We start from the raw sequence: 18,668 nt of genomic DNA, 5'->3' as shown, positions 1-18,668 counted from the left end.
TAGTATATAGGCACTTACTGAGAGAGCTCTAGACAAGTCAGTTGACCAGGAACTGGATAAATATTGACAGCTGTTAGACCTGATGAAGTAAAAGAAAATAATTGTGACTGCAGAGCTTCAGAAGGAAAACAGCAGAGAGAACCAGACAGACTAGCTGGGAAGTGAGACTCATACAGTCTTTATGGACACTCAGGGTCTTGTCCTTCCCAAGAGAGAGTTCACATTTAATACATCTGCCATGCAGCACTCGAGTGTCTCAATATGCCACTTCTCCCTCCGCCACATGGGGCATCAGAGCAAGGAACAACCAGATTTTTTTTCCCAAACAAATCTCACTGAAATCCAAATTTCTTGGACAGCTACTCAACACCACAACCTCCCCCCTGTTACACAGCTTGCCCACATCCATGCATCTGTGATCCCTGGGAAGTAACCCCAGAAGACCCATGACATATAGTCTCACTACTGTAACATCAGTGTAAACATTTTGTGTGTGTGTGAGAGGACAGGTGAAGAAGACAAAGATACGTACAGTTGCTGTTGGCATAGAGGGCCCGAAGGGAGAAGCCACTCAGTGTCAACTCTTTCAGCTTATTCCTCTCACAGTGCAGCTGCTCCAGGCTGCCCAAGGAGCTCAGATCCAAATCTGTCATCTGATTGTCTCGTAAATCCATGTAAGTCACAGATTTGTTCCCCTCCAGAGTGTCAGCTGCTGCTCTCTTCAGGTTGTTCAGCCTAAACACTCAGAGATAAGAGTTACAAAATCAGAAAACAGGACACTGAACTCCAGCAAGAAGACAGAAGAAAGGAGAGGAAAGGAACAGTTCTGGTGAAGGCTAATGCCAAAGGTAAGCTCAGGAAAATGTGTGAGGCACAATGGTGGATTTAGGCAGCAAATACAAAGAAAAACATTTCCTTCGTCTATACTGCTGTGAAACCATTTCACTTATTACCTGCTGTTTAAGAAATTCTGAAGATCAGCAAAGAATTTAGAAGCCAGGTCAGGGGACAGCTACTTGTACAGGAAGCTAATGCAGAAACTGGGTACTAGACCGCCTTGCCACAGACAAAAAGTTCTTTGTCCCTGAGAGCTCTGCAGTAGGTAGCCTGGAGAATTGGGATCACATCTCTAAGGGGAGGGAAGGAGGAGAGGGCAAAAAAGGGTAGGAGAGATCAAAGAGCTACTGCTTCATATTCAGTGACTTCAGGCATTGTTTAGTTAACCTTGCTTCTCGAAGTGAACTCTGCATGCCCTCAGAAACACAACTCCCTAAAAGCTGAAGAATCAGTAAGAGAAAAAAACAATCACACCTAGTTTACTGCAAAATGTAGCAGAGCCACACAGCTTCTCTACTGTACAATCTGGTTTATACATGTATGCAAGCTTCCCCCCACCTTACCTCAGGTCCACGCTTTTGATGTGACTCATACGGTTCAGCACAGCAAGGTCCAGGGTCTCTATCGAGTTCCCTGCCAACGATAGTTTGTCTAAGAGGACAAGTTTCTCACAAATTGCTGGCAGTTCACAGAAGTTATTGAAGGAAAGCCCAAGACAGCTGAGTTGTTGCAGACTTTGTAGTTCTTCTGGTAAGGAGGTGAGGAAATTCCCATCAAGCCAGAAGGTCTGGAGACTGCAGCAGTGAAAAAGAGCAACAAAGTAATTCAGCAGAGAGTGGTGAACGCTGCATTTAGCATTTTCAGTAAATACCCTCATATGTCCAGCTTGTCTCAGTGTGGCTTTTTCAAAAGTACCTAATAACCAATATTATTTTTATACACAAAGTTACTGGAGTTTCTTTTATTACACATGGAACTGAAAGTATGCAATACCAAATAGTTCCTAAATTGTTTTGGAGGTAAACTTCTGGTTGTGCCAAAGATTCTAAGTTAACACATGCGAAACACAAATCAGTACTTACATTGTAAATGAAAGATGCTTACTTAATCACTTGGTTTAGTACAAATTAAGAACTCCTCACTCAGCATGCTGGACTATCTCTAAAGGACAAACTAAAACCAAACCCAGAAGCAGTAACAGTGCAGAGCTACTTCATAAGGAACAATAAAAATCAACTGCACCTTCATGAGCTGACTGCTGGACTCTCACATCACTGTTATGGCACTTATTCATACCTATGGAACTTATGGTACACCTTAACCACAGACCCTCAGAGGTGGTGAGGCCACACCTCAAACACTGTGTTCAGTTCAAGTTTACTAAACTTTAAGTGACAGTATATTCATATGCTTAGAAGCCGTTATATTTACTCCAGTTGAGCAAGGTGGTGCCTGTGATTCAAGCCATCACAAAATACTGTTCAGAGTCTTCCTAAGTCAGTCCAAAATATGCAAGATCTATTAATCTCCTCCATTAGAACATTGATTTACACCAAGATATATTGCATAGCTAGTAAAATTTGCAGGAAGTCACAAATTATGAATAACTCACTACATATCAGTGATTTAAAATGGCAACTATATAAACATACTGTGATAGCTTCAAGAAAAATCAAACCTTATTGGACATCCTGGTTTTTGACTTTCTGATGGAGTCAAATCCATCAGTCTTTGAGGGAAGAACAGGCTGCCCCAGCAATCATACTTCCCTAAGTAGCACCTTCACATCAGGTGTGCTCAAAAGCAGCACAAAGGTGTTTATGGCTACAGATAAAAAGAATATACTCACTTCAACAATTTGCCAATCTGGCTTGGCAAGTGGTGAAGTCCATTACAGGAAACATTAAGCTCTGTCAGAGTAGAGATCTCACACAGTGACACAGGAAATTCTCCTAGTCTATTATGAGACAGGTTCAGGCTCTTCAACTGAGAAAACCTATGGGCAAGAATACTAGTTAATTCACAAATCTCCATGGTCTCAAAGCAAAAACATACAAAGCCAGCCATAAAGAATTTGCAAGTCTTTTTACACTGGTGATACAGTCAGCTACCTCTTTGTGGGGGTTTCTACACAAATTTAGGTTTAAGTTACTGGTATTTTTTTATCTTGGTGGCAATGCCAAAAGTGATCAAATACCATGGTTTTAGCACAGAAGCCCTAAGACCTTCACCTAGAAGTCCTTGGAAGGGATTCCCCATCTAAAGTGCCACTTGCTTGGCAGAGTGTACCACAGGTACAGCCACACAAGTACTGACACACAGCCCTCAGTCACTACCATTCTACCTGCACTTCACAGATGGTTGCCTATTCCAGCTCATCCTATCACCTTGCTAGGTCCAAATAAAGAGAAGAAATTAAGGGTGGCAATGGGGTAATATGCCAGAGGTTCTTCTCACAAGTGTTGTGACCTCTTCATACAAGGGGAGTGGGGTGTGGGGAAAAGTCTTTCTCCCCACATAATAGAATCAAAGAATCATTTGGCTTGGAGAAGACTTTTAGGATCATCAAGTCCAACCATTCTCTAACTCTACCAAGCCTGGTGTTAAACCATGTCTCTCAGCACCGCATCTCTGTGTCTTTTAAACACCTCCAAGGATGGGGATTCAATCACCTCCCTGGAGAGCCTGTTCCAGTGTTTGAGAACCCTTCCAGTCAAGAATTTTCTTCCAATATTTAATCTGAACTTCCCCTGGTGCATCTCGAGGCCATTTCCTCTTGTCCTATCACTTGTTACCAAGGCAAAGAGACCAATCCCAGCTTGCAACCATCTCCTTTCAACAACCCCACCCTTTCATGAGACAACTGCAAAACTAATGTGAGATACCAGAGAAGTACTTCTTGGAAACACATAATTCATTCATTTGCTCCACTTACCATGTTTTTTTACTAGACAATGGCAACTAGCTCTTATTTTGAAGCAAATGTTTTTAATACAGTTAACAAAACCAAGGTTCATTAGTTTTGAGGGAGAATACTACTTCTAACTTGAGATGCCTTGGAGTGTAAGATGGAAAAGTTTTGATTTTTTTTCTGCTTTATAGTGACTCCTTTTTCAGATTCAGAATACTTGGAATCATCTCATTCTATTCCTCTATTTTGCTTTTTGTGGGGGGGAGGGTTTTTTGTTTGGTTTTGTTTTTTTAAAGAGGTGGAATATCCGAAACTTGGACGTGGGTTGTTTGCTTTGAGAAAGGAGCCTGTTATGCAAATAAGGGCACAGGCATTTTTTGTTTGCAGCCACAGAGTTGCTCACTTGCAATGCAACTGAAAGCTGAAGATGGTGCACTGGTAATAGCCTTCCTAAAGGGAACACATTGTATGATGCAAAGATCTAACGACACAAAAAAATCCAGGAACTTGCACACTGAACTTTACACCAACAATTTAAAAGAAGAAAACAACAAGCAGAAGCCTACAGATTTGAACTATCTCATTAACTTGGTCTACTTTAAGAGATTTAGGATGGTCAACAGTTCTCAGGCTTTGGAACCAGGAAATGCATTAATGAAACTGCTTTCTCTAGAGTTCTACAACAGCTTTTCCTATAGCGCCTGTCCTTAGCACCAAGCAGCTCTTACTCTGTCAGCAGCATGGTGGGAAGCTGCCCAAGAGGCATTAAATGCAACAGCATAATCAATTTTTAGAACTCATCTCTCTGCAACAATATTAAATCAAACATAAAAAGGGCATTAAAATTTCAAAAAGCTAGGGGGAAACTGGCACAGTGCACAACTCAGTGAGAGACTCCTCAAGTAGACTGCTGTATGCAGCGGGGAAGAAAACACTCAAAACCCTTTTGAGTTCCCCTTCTCTTCCTCCTTCTTTGCACCACTATTCTCAAGGAAGCGGTTGGTATGCAGGAATGGAATACAAACCCAACTCACATTCAGGTAGTATACATGAATCAAGTATAATAATGAGTATGGATACTGAAACTGTTATGGGTCCCCAAGTTTTGGTCTATGCTCTCACACCAAGATTACAGCAAAGAGGTATGGAAACAGAGCAACAAATCATCCCCTCAGGAGCCCATACTGGTACAGGCCTGAAATACTCCCAATTTAACACAACATCCTGTTCTGTCACCAATGCATCCTAGCACAACTGTGTCAGAGAGCTAGAATGGCAATAGACAGGCATGTGTAAGCGCATGTGTGTGCACACAAACACTTATCAACGAAGATCAGATTTGATAACGTTTCCCAGAAAAAGGAGATACTGCAAAGGCAGTATGTTGTATAAAAAATAAGCCAGGAGATGTAACACAACAGTGGGGTTATTCAATTTCCTTTGATTAACATGTCCCCTTTCAGTCACTTCTTTTTGTGAAAGCTAATTACAGTTATAGCTAATCAGACTCCTAGAACATCAAGTATTTCCTCAGAGTAAGAGATCTGATCATTGCAAAAAATTCTGCTGGTCAGAGCTGTCAGTCTCTAGGCACGGGTAACATCTATTGCAAGTGAGTAAGTTTGGAGGCTGTGAGCTATTAAATAGCCTAAAAACCTCAGAAAGAACACCTTCTCAAAAGGCAATGAGCAGCCTTAAGTGGGCTACCTAACGCTACCTTGTTTATTCAAGACTGTGTGAAGTGAGGGCTTCTTTTATGGCTTTTGTTTGTTTGAGGATTTCAGCTTCATCAGATAGTCACTGCCAGGGAAAGAGTCGAGTTTCTGACATGTCAGATCTCTTGTTGACTACATGCAAGGTCAAAAGAAATTTCAAGCCCCTTTGCTGATCCTGTGAACCAAGGATACCGCATTTTAGCAAATAAATTTCTGGCACGGTTTGCAACATCATACAATGTATTTGAAGAGAGAAGCAGAAAGCAAAACCTTAAAATTATTTTAAGCAGTTTTTCCAATAATAGAATCTATTACAATTCATTAGCTAGAAACCATTTAAGTAAGTTTAGAATAAAAACCAGACTAGACTGACTCTCAATGAAACTGCAAAGAACTCCCAGAGAGAGCAGTCTTTTTCCTGTATACTCTCACAGACCCCCTAGGTATCTCATTATTCTGTAGGAAGAAATCACCTGGTAACAGGCCCCTAGAGGTAAACTAAACAATAACACACACACACATAAAAACCCAAACCAGAACCCTCAGACCAAAACAAAACCCTGCTGTTCTGCAAAGTTTCTCCAAATTAATTTTTCTTAAGGCACAATGTGTCCCCACCACAGAGTCATTTGACAGCATTACTTCAGCCTTCCTAACGGCTTTCAAAATTCAGAGTGGCTCCTTCAATTCTTTTCAGCATGGCTAGCATAGATTTCAACAGACTAATCTTCCTCTTGATTGTTATGGTTTTCAGAAATTAGCATTTGTTAAGACTCCTTCACTTACCTGACTATGCCATGCCTTCACACCATCACACAAGTGCTATTCTCTTAAAAGCAGATCATTACCAGTTCCCAAAGCAAAACTGCAGGCCCTCTACCAATTCAGAATGCACATTAAGAACTCACCAAAACAGGCCTTTGCACATCTTCCTACAAACACTTACCCACAACAGCACCACTGTGCTTTCCCTCACCTTTTATTTTATCCCCCAAGATATTCTCTGTTTAGTGGGCAGCCTTCTATTAATGTTGCATCTTGTTGATACAAATGGCACATGGCACCACATAGCTCATCTCAAACTTAGCACAAGGACTGTGGAAGGGAGGCCATGAACACAGTGAACTGTAGGAAGCTTAGGCCTGCCTGTACTGTTCAGTTTAACTTCATATCTCCCTCATTTGTCAGCTTCCCCATGATCAACCCTTTTATAATCCACATGAAAATAGGCAGCACACTCCCTCTCCTCTTCATCCCCAGATACACATATCAAGAACTCCAAATGTAGAAGAAAATTGTTTCTTTGCAGACCTGCAAAGAGAGTCAAGACTCCCTGCTCCACTTGATCTCATAAAATTGTGTCGTAGGTTGAGGTAGACAATGTCTTGACTGTAGAAGAGGTGCTCAGGTAGTTCCTCAAGGCTGTAGCATGAAAGATCAACCATGCCAACTCGCATAGACACAACCTGAAAAGAAGGAGAAAGAGCTGCAGCTGTGCAACAAATATTCTCCAGAACAAACCAAACTGTTGCAATGCAGGGCCAAAGAATGCAAGTAGTACATGATTTGCAAGAATATGAAAGAATCCCCTTGCAACCACCAGGAAGAGTCCATGCAGGAATCTGAGTCCATGGAGCACGAGTTATACCATTTGCCCCTAATGTTTCTGCAAGCCCTGTGACAAGGATGCGTATCTGGATAACAGCTAGGACACAGGAACCCTGTTCTGTATGTGCAATAATGTTGACTAAAAGCTTAGACTATGAGAGAGGCAACCTATTGGAGAAAAACAGTCTATGGATGAGGAAACTGCTGAGAAAGCATAATCTCTGAGTGCCTTCCAAAGGTGCAAGTAGCAACAGGAAGCAGTTGACTTTCTGGTTCCGACCTTTAAGGTACACAGAACCTCTGCATAGCCTAGCTACTTCTTCCAACTTTCTTTTGTTAGCTTATTCAAGGTGCAATATTGGATTGGTGTAATGTTATGATTAAAAGGCTTCATAAATGATTGTTTCCTAAAGTCTTTCCAAAGAACTGATCTCCATTCATTAACTGTGCTTTGTTTCAAAGTCTTTGGTGCTTCATTCCAGATTTCATGACCTGCTTTTATCTTGAACTCACTGGCCACTTAATGATATTACATGTATATCTGCATACGAGGTCAAAGTGTAGCTCAGCATTAAGCTATAGCCACCTAATTGTACTTCATTGTGGAATAAGGGTGAAGCTCTGAACAAGCTACACTTCCCTTGCTGACCTATGATCTCTGTGTTAAACTTACCAGGGTAGCTCTATGCCATTCCAGGGCACAGTTCAAAGCAGATGGAAGTGTGGCAATGTGTGCCATTTATGGGTTTCTGTGACTGTAGAGTCAGTCAGTTGCCAGGGTTTACTCTGTGACTGACCTGTGACTAGCTACTCTCAAGAAGTGCAGTGGGGGTGAAAAAAATGCAGAACTACTACTCGATATTGCACAAGCAGAGAGAAAAGAGAAGGCTAAAAGAAAATCTCTGTAATCCTAAGAACCTAAGAGAGAGAAAACTGCAAGTGTCCTGGGGTACTTTCTCCAGCATCCTACCTTCATCTTAGCCTGCATATCAAGCCTGTGTCAGAAAACCCTTCTTACCCCTGCACCCGCCACCCAAGGCCCTGCAGCCACCCGGGCCTCACCGTGGAGGCTTGTCGGTGCCACCTCTGGCACTCTGCCAGCGTTTCAAAGGAGACATGGTAGGTCTGGGCTTGTGCTCCAGCAGATGTGAAAGCAAGCGTGTACTGCCGGCGCTTCATCTCTTCCACCTGCAAAGGGAGAGGTGAAAACAAAACAGGCTGCCTAAACTCCAACAATCCCAGCAGATCTGAAGCCTAGGGTGAGGCATTACCAACTACCAGTAACAACATATTTTTGATGACAACACAGTAGTGAAGTTATTGGAGAATAACACAGAAGCAAGGCCTTCTGAACATCTCTCTGCTGAAGTAAATCCAAGAAGTAATAATTTCCAGAATGCCCATTCACACCACTGGCTAATGTGAAAGCAGAACTAGGGTCTCTTAATTGTATTAGCCTTAAGTCTACTTTTAAGCAAAGCCAATAGAAAGGGAAGCACAACTCTCTGCACAGGTTAGTGCAATAATGTGTTACAAAAACCTATATTAACTTCTTGTGGATAATACCTACCATTATAACCCCTTCTTCCTTTCTAAAGCACGGGAAGCTAAGCAAAAGAAGTCTCACCTTTCCTCCAACGAGAGGCAAGATGTGCATCTTCCCTGTGTGGCTGTCTTTCACAGAGGACACGATGAGGCACGTACCACAGAGAATCACCAAGCGCTCTGCCCACTTGTGCAGCTGGGTCTTTCCCTTGCGTACATTATAGACACCAGAGAGCAGGACACGATCCAACTGCTCCACCTGACATGGCTTTTCTGAAGAGAAAGGGGACACTGGCATTTACTCTCCATTTATTCTTCATTGGCAGTGGGTGAGTACAAATATCAACACAGCTGCACTGTTCAAGATTGGTTATTGTAAAGAACAAACAAAGACAAGTTGCACTTTAAGTGAAGGATCTTATGCAGAGGATGAGCAACTTCCTCAGTCAGGGCAGCAATGTCTGACAAACCACCAAGGAATGCCTTCCAGGACAGCATTTTAACAGCTGCCATGCAGTGTGTTTTAATCTGCTGGTAATTACAGACTGGCCAAACTTACATGCTTGCCAAACATCCCTCATTCAGATGCAATAGAAAAGCAATTTCAAACTCTTGTTGAGTCAGCTGAAGTCACAGTAACCACCAAAAAAGTGGCTTCTACTGGGCTTTAAATGAAGGCCTGGAAAATCAGCTACAGAATAAAGTTATTTCCCTGAAGATGACTGAAGTGAAAGGACTCCAGCACTGACTGTTATAGCTGTGTTGTGTGTACTGTTATGCTGTGACTAAACAGCAAAGCAGAATTCTGCCTCAGCCTTGTAATCCACACTTACTTTAGGTTATCTGACCTCAATTTTTACAAGACAATGACACATCTCCCAGATGCTTTTCAGGATTCTGTCTACCGTTTATACCATCTCATTGGCTAGGAAGGTTTCACAAACAGTCACTTAATACTTAGAAGAACAGGAATATGTCTGACCTGATTGACCTATGAGTCTCTCCGAAGGAGACTCCACAACCTCTCTGGTTCAGTGCTCTGGCACCTTCCAAGTAAAGAAGTTTCTCCACAAGTTCAAGTGAAACCTCCTGTGTTCTGGTTTGTACCTGTTGCACTTTGTCCTATCGCTGGCCACCACTGAGAAGAGCCCAGCCCCACCCTCATGACCTCCACCCTTAAGATATTTATATGCACTGATAAGATTCCCTCTCAGTCTTCTCCTTTCCAGGCTGAAGAGCCCCAGATCTCCCAGCCTCTCCTTGTAAGAGATGCTCCAGTGCCCTAATGTTTCTGTTTTGAACTCTTCTGCTATCATTCTGATATCCATAAGCAATATGAACCTAGAGGTATTTATATTCCTCCCTCCTGCCTTGCAGTCAGAGGAACTGTGGTGCTGTTTTCTCAATCCATGTCTATGGCTGGAGAAAAGACAAGAGAATGGTTTTCACATTGATCTTGAAAGTTTGTTTTTTTTAAGAAATGCTTACTGGTACTTTGGGTGCTTGACACAGCCATCTATAAGCCAAATAGTTCAAGGATGGGGGCCTCAGCTGAGTTCCACCTCACAGCTAAAGTACAGGAACAGTGACACACAGAGTTTCTTACCACTGAAAAAGCGAATCATGCAGCTGAGATCAGAGTTTGCTGCCTCTTCCTGCATTCTGACAGGATCATCAAAACCCAACTGAGCCAAGTAGTCATACACAATCTGAAGGGGTTTTTCTGTGGGCTCCAGCCTCCTGTCAAAACATACAGGAAAGTAGTTTGAGGACACAAAAATATTGAAGGAGTGTCATCACAGCTAAAGTGTAAGGAATACTGACATACAGGTTGTTATTCTCCCCTGAAAAGGTCTGGCAAGCACGGATCCTTGAGGTCTGTGCTTCCTGCTTGTCAAGTAGCACTTAACAACTGTAGCACTTGAATTACATTGCACAAGGGAAAAGCAGTAGGCATCAGCCATACAAGAACCTTTCTTCAACCAGAAATACAGCAACTCCTCACCCAAAAATGCTTACACTGCATAACCATTTCCAGTTTGTAAGGTATCACCCAGCAAGTTTCATTGGTTTGTGCACTGCTTTTCCACCAATGACATGAGAACATAGAGAAAGAACAGTCTGGGCTGGAAGGGGCCTTTAAAGGTCATCCAATTCAACCCCCTGTATGAGCAGGGACATCTTCAACTAGATCAGGTTGCTCAGAGCCTCATCCAGCACCACACAATGCAATGCATGACTAATGCCTTTGGCGACTAAGCTTGACATTTCAGTGGAGGAAGATCAAGTTTGTTTGGTAAGACCTGTTTTCTGTTTTCTACTGAACTTTGTTGACTTGCAGACATTATTTATACTGCACATCTTAACATGAAATATTTTATTTATCTGTGTACCAAATCTTTTCACTTCTTTCCAGCTGAAGAACAAAACCCTTTCTGATTCTTTTTAATGATGACACTACAGTATTTCCACTGCCACTGACAACTTTATCGGTGCCATTTCTTAATTAAGGCAGGACTGATTTCATAAACTATGCAACATTTACAAGTATACCATGCAACATTTACAAGTGTACAGTCATCCAGACTTTTGCAGTAAACAGGGCACACCTCAAGAAGGAAAATTATCTCAGATACCTCAAGCACATACACTGCAACTCTTTTACTTCACACATAGGACCTCTGGATCAGAAACAGAATTACTCTCAAAGTTATAGTCCAACAGTTTCTAGCCTGAAACAACAATGTAGTTAATGGGCAGCTGATCCAGAAAACTAGTTCTTACTGCTTAAGGTTTGCTAAGCCTCATTAGGGCAACTTTTCTCCCCCCTTTTCTTTTACATGGAAATACATTAGCTTACTAGCCAGAAGGCTGTATATGAAATTACACTCTTTCACCAACTTCAAAAATTGTATCTTGGAGCCTCTACTGGTTAATAAACTGTGTTAGGCCTTACAGACTCCAGTCTCTATTCACAGAGGTATAATCAGAAAGATATGGGCAAATTTCAACCCATAAATAGGCTTTATTTAAAAGACAAAGAAGGAAAACCTTGATCTGTATCTTCAAATCCACCCAAAAGATCTCTCCCTGATAGAGTCGGCTTGCTTGGGAATCTGCTGTTACTGCTTCCTTGAATGGACTAGGAGGACTGAAATTTTAGTTTAGAAAATATCAGCTGCCTTAACCAGCAGAAAACCTTCTTTATTCATATACCAATCCCTATCCCTGGTCATAATTTTTGGTTTATTTTTAGGAGTTATCCTAGTTTTGGGATGCCTGCAATGTGAGCAAAAGCAATGGCAGAGGTAACAATGTGATGCATACTTACATAGACTCCAAATCGTACATCAGAGTAACAGTCATTGATCAAATTAACGTTCAAGGTGTAATCAGAGGACTGTCAGCAATGCAGGCCATTGCTGCTGCTACTGCTGGCCTGTTGGGGGGTTTTGTAGTGGTGCTTTTTAAAAACATATAAAAAACCCACATTTGGAAAAGTGCCTTTCCTTTCTGTCCCTTCTTTAAACCAGTAAAGAAAAGGAAATAAACAGCTCACCAGTGTAGTTTAATGCAACTTGACATGAATTTCAGCAGAAAGCACAACCCCTCCCCAGGCCTAGATACTCCCTTCTGTTAGACAAATCAGATGCTGTGACATACATGTATGACAAAGACAGCTTTTGCCACTTTCCCAATTATTTGTTAATACCTTCTGTGATGAAAAAAAAAAACATGAAAGCCAGATTCACCTGATTTTTCCCAAACATACTGAACAAATGATCAGAATCCACATGAATTTAAGGCATGTAATGCCAAATTACTGAGCTCAGATGATTGTTGGCAAGTTGAACAGCAGTAATTCAGTACAGATATTTCTATCCCGTTACACTGACTAGAAAATGAGTTTAATCTCCATGGTAAGTACAGCACGAAAGCACACAGAACAGTAATGGAAGACTTTCAACATGTACTTTTTTCCAAAGTCAGCCCATACATTAGCATAGCAACATGGAGATGACAATTCTGAATTTAAAAAAAAATCAAATCTTTTCTATCACTGACTCAATGCACTTGAAAAAAAGCTTCTGGAGTGACCGTCTAGTCCAACCCTCCACTCAGGGCCATCTAGACATGATTATCCAGAATTTTGTCCAGTTGGGTTTTCAGTATCTTGATGGATGGAGAATCTGCAACCTTTCTGGCAACCTGTGCCAGTGCTCCATCACCCACACAGTGAAAAGTGTTTCCTGATGTTCAGAGGGAATCTCCTGTGCTTCGGTTTGTGCTCACTCCGTCTCTGAAATACTTTGGAGAGCTCATAAGCAAGGATTAGCTCCATGCTTTCCAAAATAAAATGGAAAATATCTACCAAAACAAAAGTAACTCCCCCCAAACAGGAAAACAGCACTTGAGAACAGAAATTCAAACAGTGCTGATCACCAGAGAGTGGTGGTGAATGGTGCCACATCCAGCTGGTGGCCAATCACCAGTAGTGTTCCACAGAGATCAGTGCTGGGCCCCATCCTCTTTAACATCTTCATTGATGATCTGGATGAGGGGTTTGAGTCAGTCATCAGCAAATTTGCAGATGACACCAAGCTGGGAGCAGATGTTGGTCAGTTAGAGGGCAGAAGGGCTCTGCAGAGGGACCTCGACCGACTGGACAGATGGGCAGAGTCCAATGGGATGGCATTTAACAAGTCCAAGTGCCAGGTGCTGCACTTTGGCCACAACAACCCCATGCAGAGCTACAGGCTGGGGTCAGAGTGGCTGGAGAGCTGCCAGACAGAGAGGGACCTCGGGGTGCTGATTGACAGCCACCTAAACATGACCCAGCAGTGTACCCAGGTGGCCAAGAAGGCCAACGGCATCCTGGCCTGCATTAGGAAGAGTGCGGCCAGCAGGAGCAGGGAAGTCATTGTGCCCCTATACTCTGCATTGGTTAGGCTGCACCTCGAGTCCTGTGTCCAGTTCTGGGACCCTCAGTTTAAGAAGGACATCAAGACACTTGAACGTGCCCAGAGAAGGGCAACAAGGCTGGGGAGAGGCCTTGAGATGAGACCTGGGGGGTTTCCCCATTATTTTTATCCTTCTTATCTTTCAATTCAGCATGAAGTGAAGAGATTCAAAATGCTAGTTTGAAAACCCCTTAATTTTCTATCTTGTCCACATAAAGTCAAACTGATGTCCTTTTAGAAGATAACAAACACAATGCCCTTGGTCTCATTTCTTTTTCAAAACAGCCACATACAAAGGAACATTGGCAGTAATACCTATTCAAGTCTAATCACCTCACACATCAATCTCTCTGACCATGCTACCATTCCTATCTGAAAACCAATCAAAAGTGCAGTCTGTACCATTTCACCATCTAGGTTTGCTGTCACCAGCTGGAAGACAAAAGCCTGACCAAAAAGGTTAAGTCTTCTCAATTCTTCAGGTTGTCTGCACAACTCTGCAAATTGTCCACTATTTGGAAAAACAATTTGAGTTTGCAGAAAAATCTACACCCAGAAAGTCATGAATATGCAATGCCTGGCCACTCTGCAGATGATACACACATCAAGCATGAAGACCTGATGGAAAGAGTACTTGACTTCCAGCTCCCCAGACAGACAGTTTGACTCTCCCAGCAGTAGCTATATGCTTGGTCTGTGACCCAGGAAACACTGTGCAGGGTTCAGGCGTTTAGAATCATAAAATCAATAAGGTTGGAAGAGACCTCAAAGATCATCAAGTCCAACCTGTCACCCAACACCTCTTGACTACTAAACCATGGCACAAAGTGCCACATCCAATCCCCTCTTGAACACCTCCAGGGACTGTGACTCCACCACCTCCCTGGGCAGCCCCTTCCAACAGCTAACAACTCTCTCTGTGAAGAACTTTCTCCTCACCTCCAGCCTAAATCTCCCCTGGCACAGCTTGAGACTGTATCCTCTTGTTCTGGTGCTAATTGCCTGGGAGAAGAAACCAAGCCCCTTCTGGCTACAACCTCCCTTCAGGAAGTTGTAAAGAACAGTAAGGTCTCCCCTGAGCCTCCTCTTCTCTAGAGGAGACCTTATTGCTGTTTAGGTCATCACACTCACAGGTCCAGCACAGGGCTCTATACACAGAGCAATGAACAAAGCAGCTCATTACCTACAGACTGCAGTCAAATCAGGGAGTAATTCATCAAATGCCTTTGGAGATGTTCTGGACACCTGACTGAATGGATCACTGTTCCAAGTTCTTGCAAGAGCCGTGTGATCCACTAACAAAACCTAGAATAGGCCATGAAAGTGCAAACCAAACCCAGTATCTGTAATGGCAGTTTCCATACAGAATTTCTTTAGTAAACTGGTCAAGGCTGATAGGTTCCAGAAGCAGCAATTACAGCTTTCTCCCTTTGAGAGAAAGCAATGCGGTGTGAAACCCAAACCGGCATATGATCACATTAGAAATGTAAAAACTCATCTTGCACCCAGTGCAACACACACTAAATGCCAGCACACATGGAGAGCACCCCGGCTGTCACAGCAGCTGCTATTTGATACAGGCTGTTATACCCACATCAGTATCACGTATCAGGTATCAGCCACTGCTGCTAGTCAGAGAAGCAGCTCCCTTAAGTGAACAAGTAAGGAGACAGAAAAGCCAACAAAAAGCAGTAACAGTTCCACAACTCCTGCTGCAGCTGTAGCTCCTCTTCACAAGCAAGAGTCAACTTTTCAAGTTTGGTAGTTGACATTTTCGCCATGAATGGTGTTACACCAAAGACAACATCTGTGCTCTTTTTGCTTCATTCTACCCTCTGCAAGAAGGTGTAATTCCTGAATAGGGAAGGGAAGTTTCTATCTAGGAGAACTCTAAAGATCCTTGAGGTGCACTGTGGAGGTTAAAAAAAAAAAAAGAATGTTCTGACAGAAACTGAATCTCTGGCACAGGCTCGAAAGCAAAAGGCAGAATGATCACAAGGACATCACTAAGTGATTGAAGTGAATATACAATAAGGTTTCTGTTACTCTTCCATTTACTGTCCAGCTCTTAGTCTTCTGAATCAGGCACCTCATTAACCTTTGCCATACTCAGCTTCTGAAAGCAAGCCACCTACTGATATTAAAAGGGCAAAAAATTCAGGAGTTGTTTGGGAAACAAAGGTATCTATGGTAAAATGCAATCAGACACTTAACATGGTAATTTGTACTTGCAAACATACTATTAAATAATCAGCAAACTTTATTCAGAGAAGGAATAATCTCAGCAGGGCATGGGGATATCTTGAGCATTCTGTCATCTTCCTGTGGACATGCAAGCAGGTACCACTTGGGCCTGCTTCCTGTTACTAACACAGATAGTACTGAAGCAATACTGGTAACTCCCATTTCACTACTAAGAACAGCCCTAGCAGGAAGTAATCCAAGGATCTCTTCTGTGGCAAATATGTTCTGAGCACTACAAAGAACAGACATTCCATAATCGAGAACCCCCTCTATGAAATTTAAGATGAAGCTTGACAAAGTGCTAGACATACCAAGAGGCATCAAGAGCAGGAAACAAACATTTATAACTTGGTACGTGCTTCCAAAGCACTGGTAAGGGGCTGATCTGCTAATCTGGTGCAAAGCCTGCCCCAAAGCAGACAGGCATGGCTACCATGAGAAGAGACAGATTATCGAAGAGAATTCAAACAGAAAAGCCATTTCATAAGCCAAAAAAGTCAAAACATTCCTCTCTGAATGTGTCTACGAGCTTTACCTATACCTTCTTCATGACCTGAAATAAAGAGTCTGCTCTTCTTTCTACATGAGTCCTAAACAAGCCCATTTCCTTATAAATTCTTGAGGCAACAAATGGAGAGTCATAGCTGCCTTGATAGGTACATTCAAGTGTCCATCTATCCTCACACTAAGTATGACCCACGTCCTATTCTCTGCATCTATTGCCATAAGCACTCCCTCTCCTGACCTGACCAAACACATGACATCCTTTTAAAATTTGGACATGTGCAACTTGTGACTTCCATTTCACTACAAATAAAAAAAAGCTACTTGCCATTTTCAGCCTGCAGTATCTATACTGCTCAGCCTTCCAGTGAGGAGACAACAGTAATTTTCCCCCCTCGCTCCGTGAACAGGAGTGGCAACTTTATAACTTAATCTTAACCCCAGAAGAGTAACTGCAATGTCTAAATCCTAACAAACCTAATAGGAGCTTGTAAACCTATAGAGGCATAAAGTTCATGCATATTAAACCCTGAGCTGTCTATTTTCAGCCTAAATCAACTGCAAGCATAAAACGTGTAATCTGATGCTTAAGCCTTCTTTATATAACCTTTACCACACTATCTTTCTGTCTAGCTTTAATTATTTACCTGGAAACTCTTCTTAGCAAAAAATTACCAACACATAAACATTACAAAACATAACTATAAAAGTACCTTAGATGTTTTGCTGACTCAGAATTTGCTTACAGCCTCTTACATAGATCACATTTTTTCAACTCTATGATGTCCACAACACAAAACATAGGAGATGTGTATGAACCACAGCCTCTGCCTATGAAATGGGATCATATTTCTAGTTGGTGCACCATCCAAATCCTCCCAGTTAAGACACCTATGGCTTCACTAAGAGATGTGTAAAAGGCACACCACTACTTTATTTTTATCAACTGCATTGCTCAAGGCTGTACCCAGCTGCTACTTATCACCTCTTTCTGCTCCGTACCTGCCCTGCTATCCAGGCAAGCACACAGTGAACGCAGCCCTGCAAGGCTACAGCAAATATTTCTCTGGCAGATTCATCCTTTCCCAGTCCTCACCTGACCAGGTCCCCATGAAGTTGCAAGAAGAGGTTCTTCCTCCCTTCTCCATCACAGATCTCAGATGCTGGAGTGTCCACTGTGCAGAGGACCAAGCGCAAATCTGAAGAAACAGCAGCTGCAGAATCTCGCCCGTGCACATACACGCAGCCTCGTCCTACGTCTTCTTTCAGCCAGCCCCTCTCACGGGAACCAAACCGACTCCTGTTCAAACAGCTTCTGCTCCCGTTGCGCTTCACGTTTCTCTGCGAGACAGCACAAACCAGAGCGTCAGCTGCAGCCTCTGCGTCTGGCTGCCCTCCTCCGCCTCCTTCTCTCTCGAAGGCCACAGCTGACCGTTCCGACCTGGCCCCACCGCCAGGCTCGCAGGCATTCCCTCTGCACAGGCCGCGGGCGCGGTCAGGCCCGGGGGCGGACAGACCCCGAGAGCTCCGCCACATTCGGGAGCCGGTGGCGCCGGGCCGGAGCGGGCGCCGGGCCGGGCCGCGCCACCGAACGCGGCCGTAAGGAGACCCCGGCCCCACCTGGCCATCCCGCCAAGGTCGAGGCGGGCAGCGCCAAGCAGCCGAGGCAGCCCTACCGCAACGAGTCGCCCCCAGCCCACCGAAATGCCGGCCCCGCGCGGCGCAGGCCCCGGCCCCCTCCTCACCTTCAGCACCCGGATGCCGCCGCGGGGCCCGGCTCGGCTCCCCCGCGAGCCGCACGGCGCCGCCGCCTCCTCCTCCTCCGGCTCCGGCGTCTCCCTCGGTCTTGGTCTTGGTCCCGGCCCCGGCCCCGGCCCGGCCTCCCCCATCGCCGGCCGGACGGCGAGACACCGGGCAGCGGCGGCGGCCCCGCCCCGGCTCCGTGCAGGTCCCTCCCCGGAAGCGCGCGAGCTTCCACCGCCCCCGGCTCAGGTCCCGCTGGGCTCCGGCTCCGACCCTGGCTCCTCCATCCGGGGCGAGCCGCAGCCCCTCGCGGGGGTGGCGAAGGGGAGCGCTCCGGTGAGGCGTTACCACACCATCCCAGCGCATTGCGGAGCCAGCGCCAAGCCAGAGCCGTGGAAACGTTCAGCACACGGCAGCAGCACCAGCGGCCGACCACAAAGCTCCCGAGCAGCATGAAACGCCGGTTCATCCGTGCAGGTTATACAGCTGCCTCGGGATGGGGTGCAAGGCATAAACTGTTCACAGGCAGGCGAGGAAACAATTCACCTGCCTTCGCCCAAGCCCTCCATCAACACGGTTTCTATCGCTTACCTCTAGTGT

At 44.1% G+C, this 18,668-nt stretch overlaps 1 protein-coding gene across 2 annotated transcripts in view; it reads right to left on the bottom strand.

Annotated features, from left to right (window-relative positions):
- PHLPP2 (PH domain and leucine rich repeat protein phosphatase 2) overlaps positions 1–18,257 on the bottom strand; it is a 31,949-nt gene extending 13,692 nt beyond the window's left edge. Inside the window, exons 1-10 of one of the 2 annotated variants that reach the window (XM_054170308.1) lie at positions 18,071–18,257; positions 17,422–17,666; positions 10,223–10,356; positions 8,699–8,889; positions 8,134–8,259; positions 6,775–6,929; positions 2,687–2,833; positions 1,401–1,631; positions 533–735; positions 19–79 (exon numbers count right to left, since the gene is read on the bottom strand). In XM_054170308.1, the coding sequence (XP_054026283.1) occupies positions 19–79; positions 533–735; positions 1,401–1,631; positions 2,687–2,833; positions 6,775–6,929; positions 8,134–8,259; positions 8,699–8,889; positions 10,223–10,356; positions 17,422–17,666; positions 18,071–18,214 (1,637 nt within the window). In that variant the 5' untranslated portion in view covers positions 18,215–18,257. Of the gene's footprint in view, positions 1–18; positions 80–532; positions 736–1,400; positions 1,632–2,686; positions 2,834–6,774; positions 6,930–8,133; positions 8,260–8,698; positions 8,890–10,222; positions 10,357–17,421; positions 17,669–18,070 lie in introns of those variants that run through there. The other variant, XM_054170307.1, reaches the window with a different exon arrangement.
- Between the last annotated feature and the right edge of the window lie 411 nt (positions 18,258–18,668).

Source organism: Dryobates pubescens, chromosome 19, assembly GCF_014839835.1.
Source record: "Dryobates pubescens isolate bDryPub1 chromosome 19, bDryPub1.pri, whole genome shotgun sequence".
NCBI classification, from domain to species: Eukaryota; Metazoa; Chordata; class Aves; order Piciformes; family Picidae; genus Dryobates; species Dryobates pubescens.
This window is presented reverse-complemented; position numbering and strand designations above follow the sequence as displayed.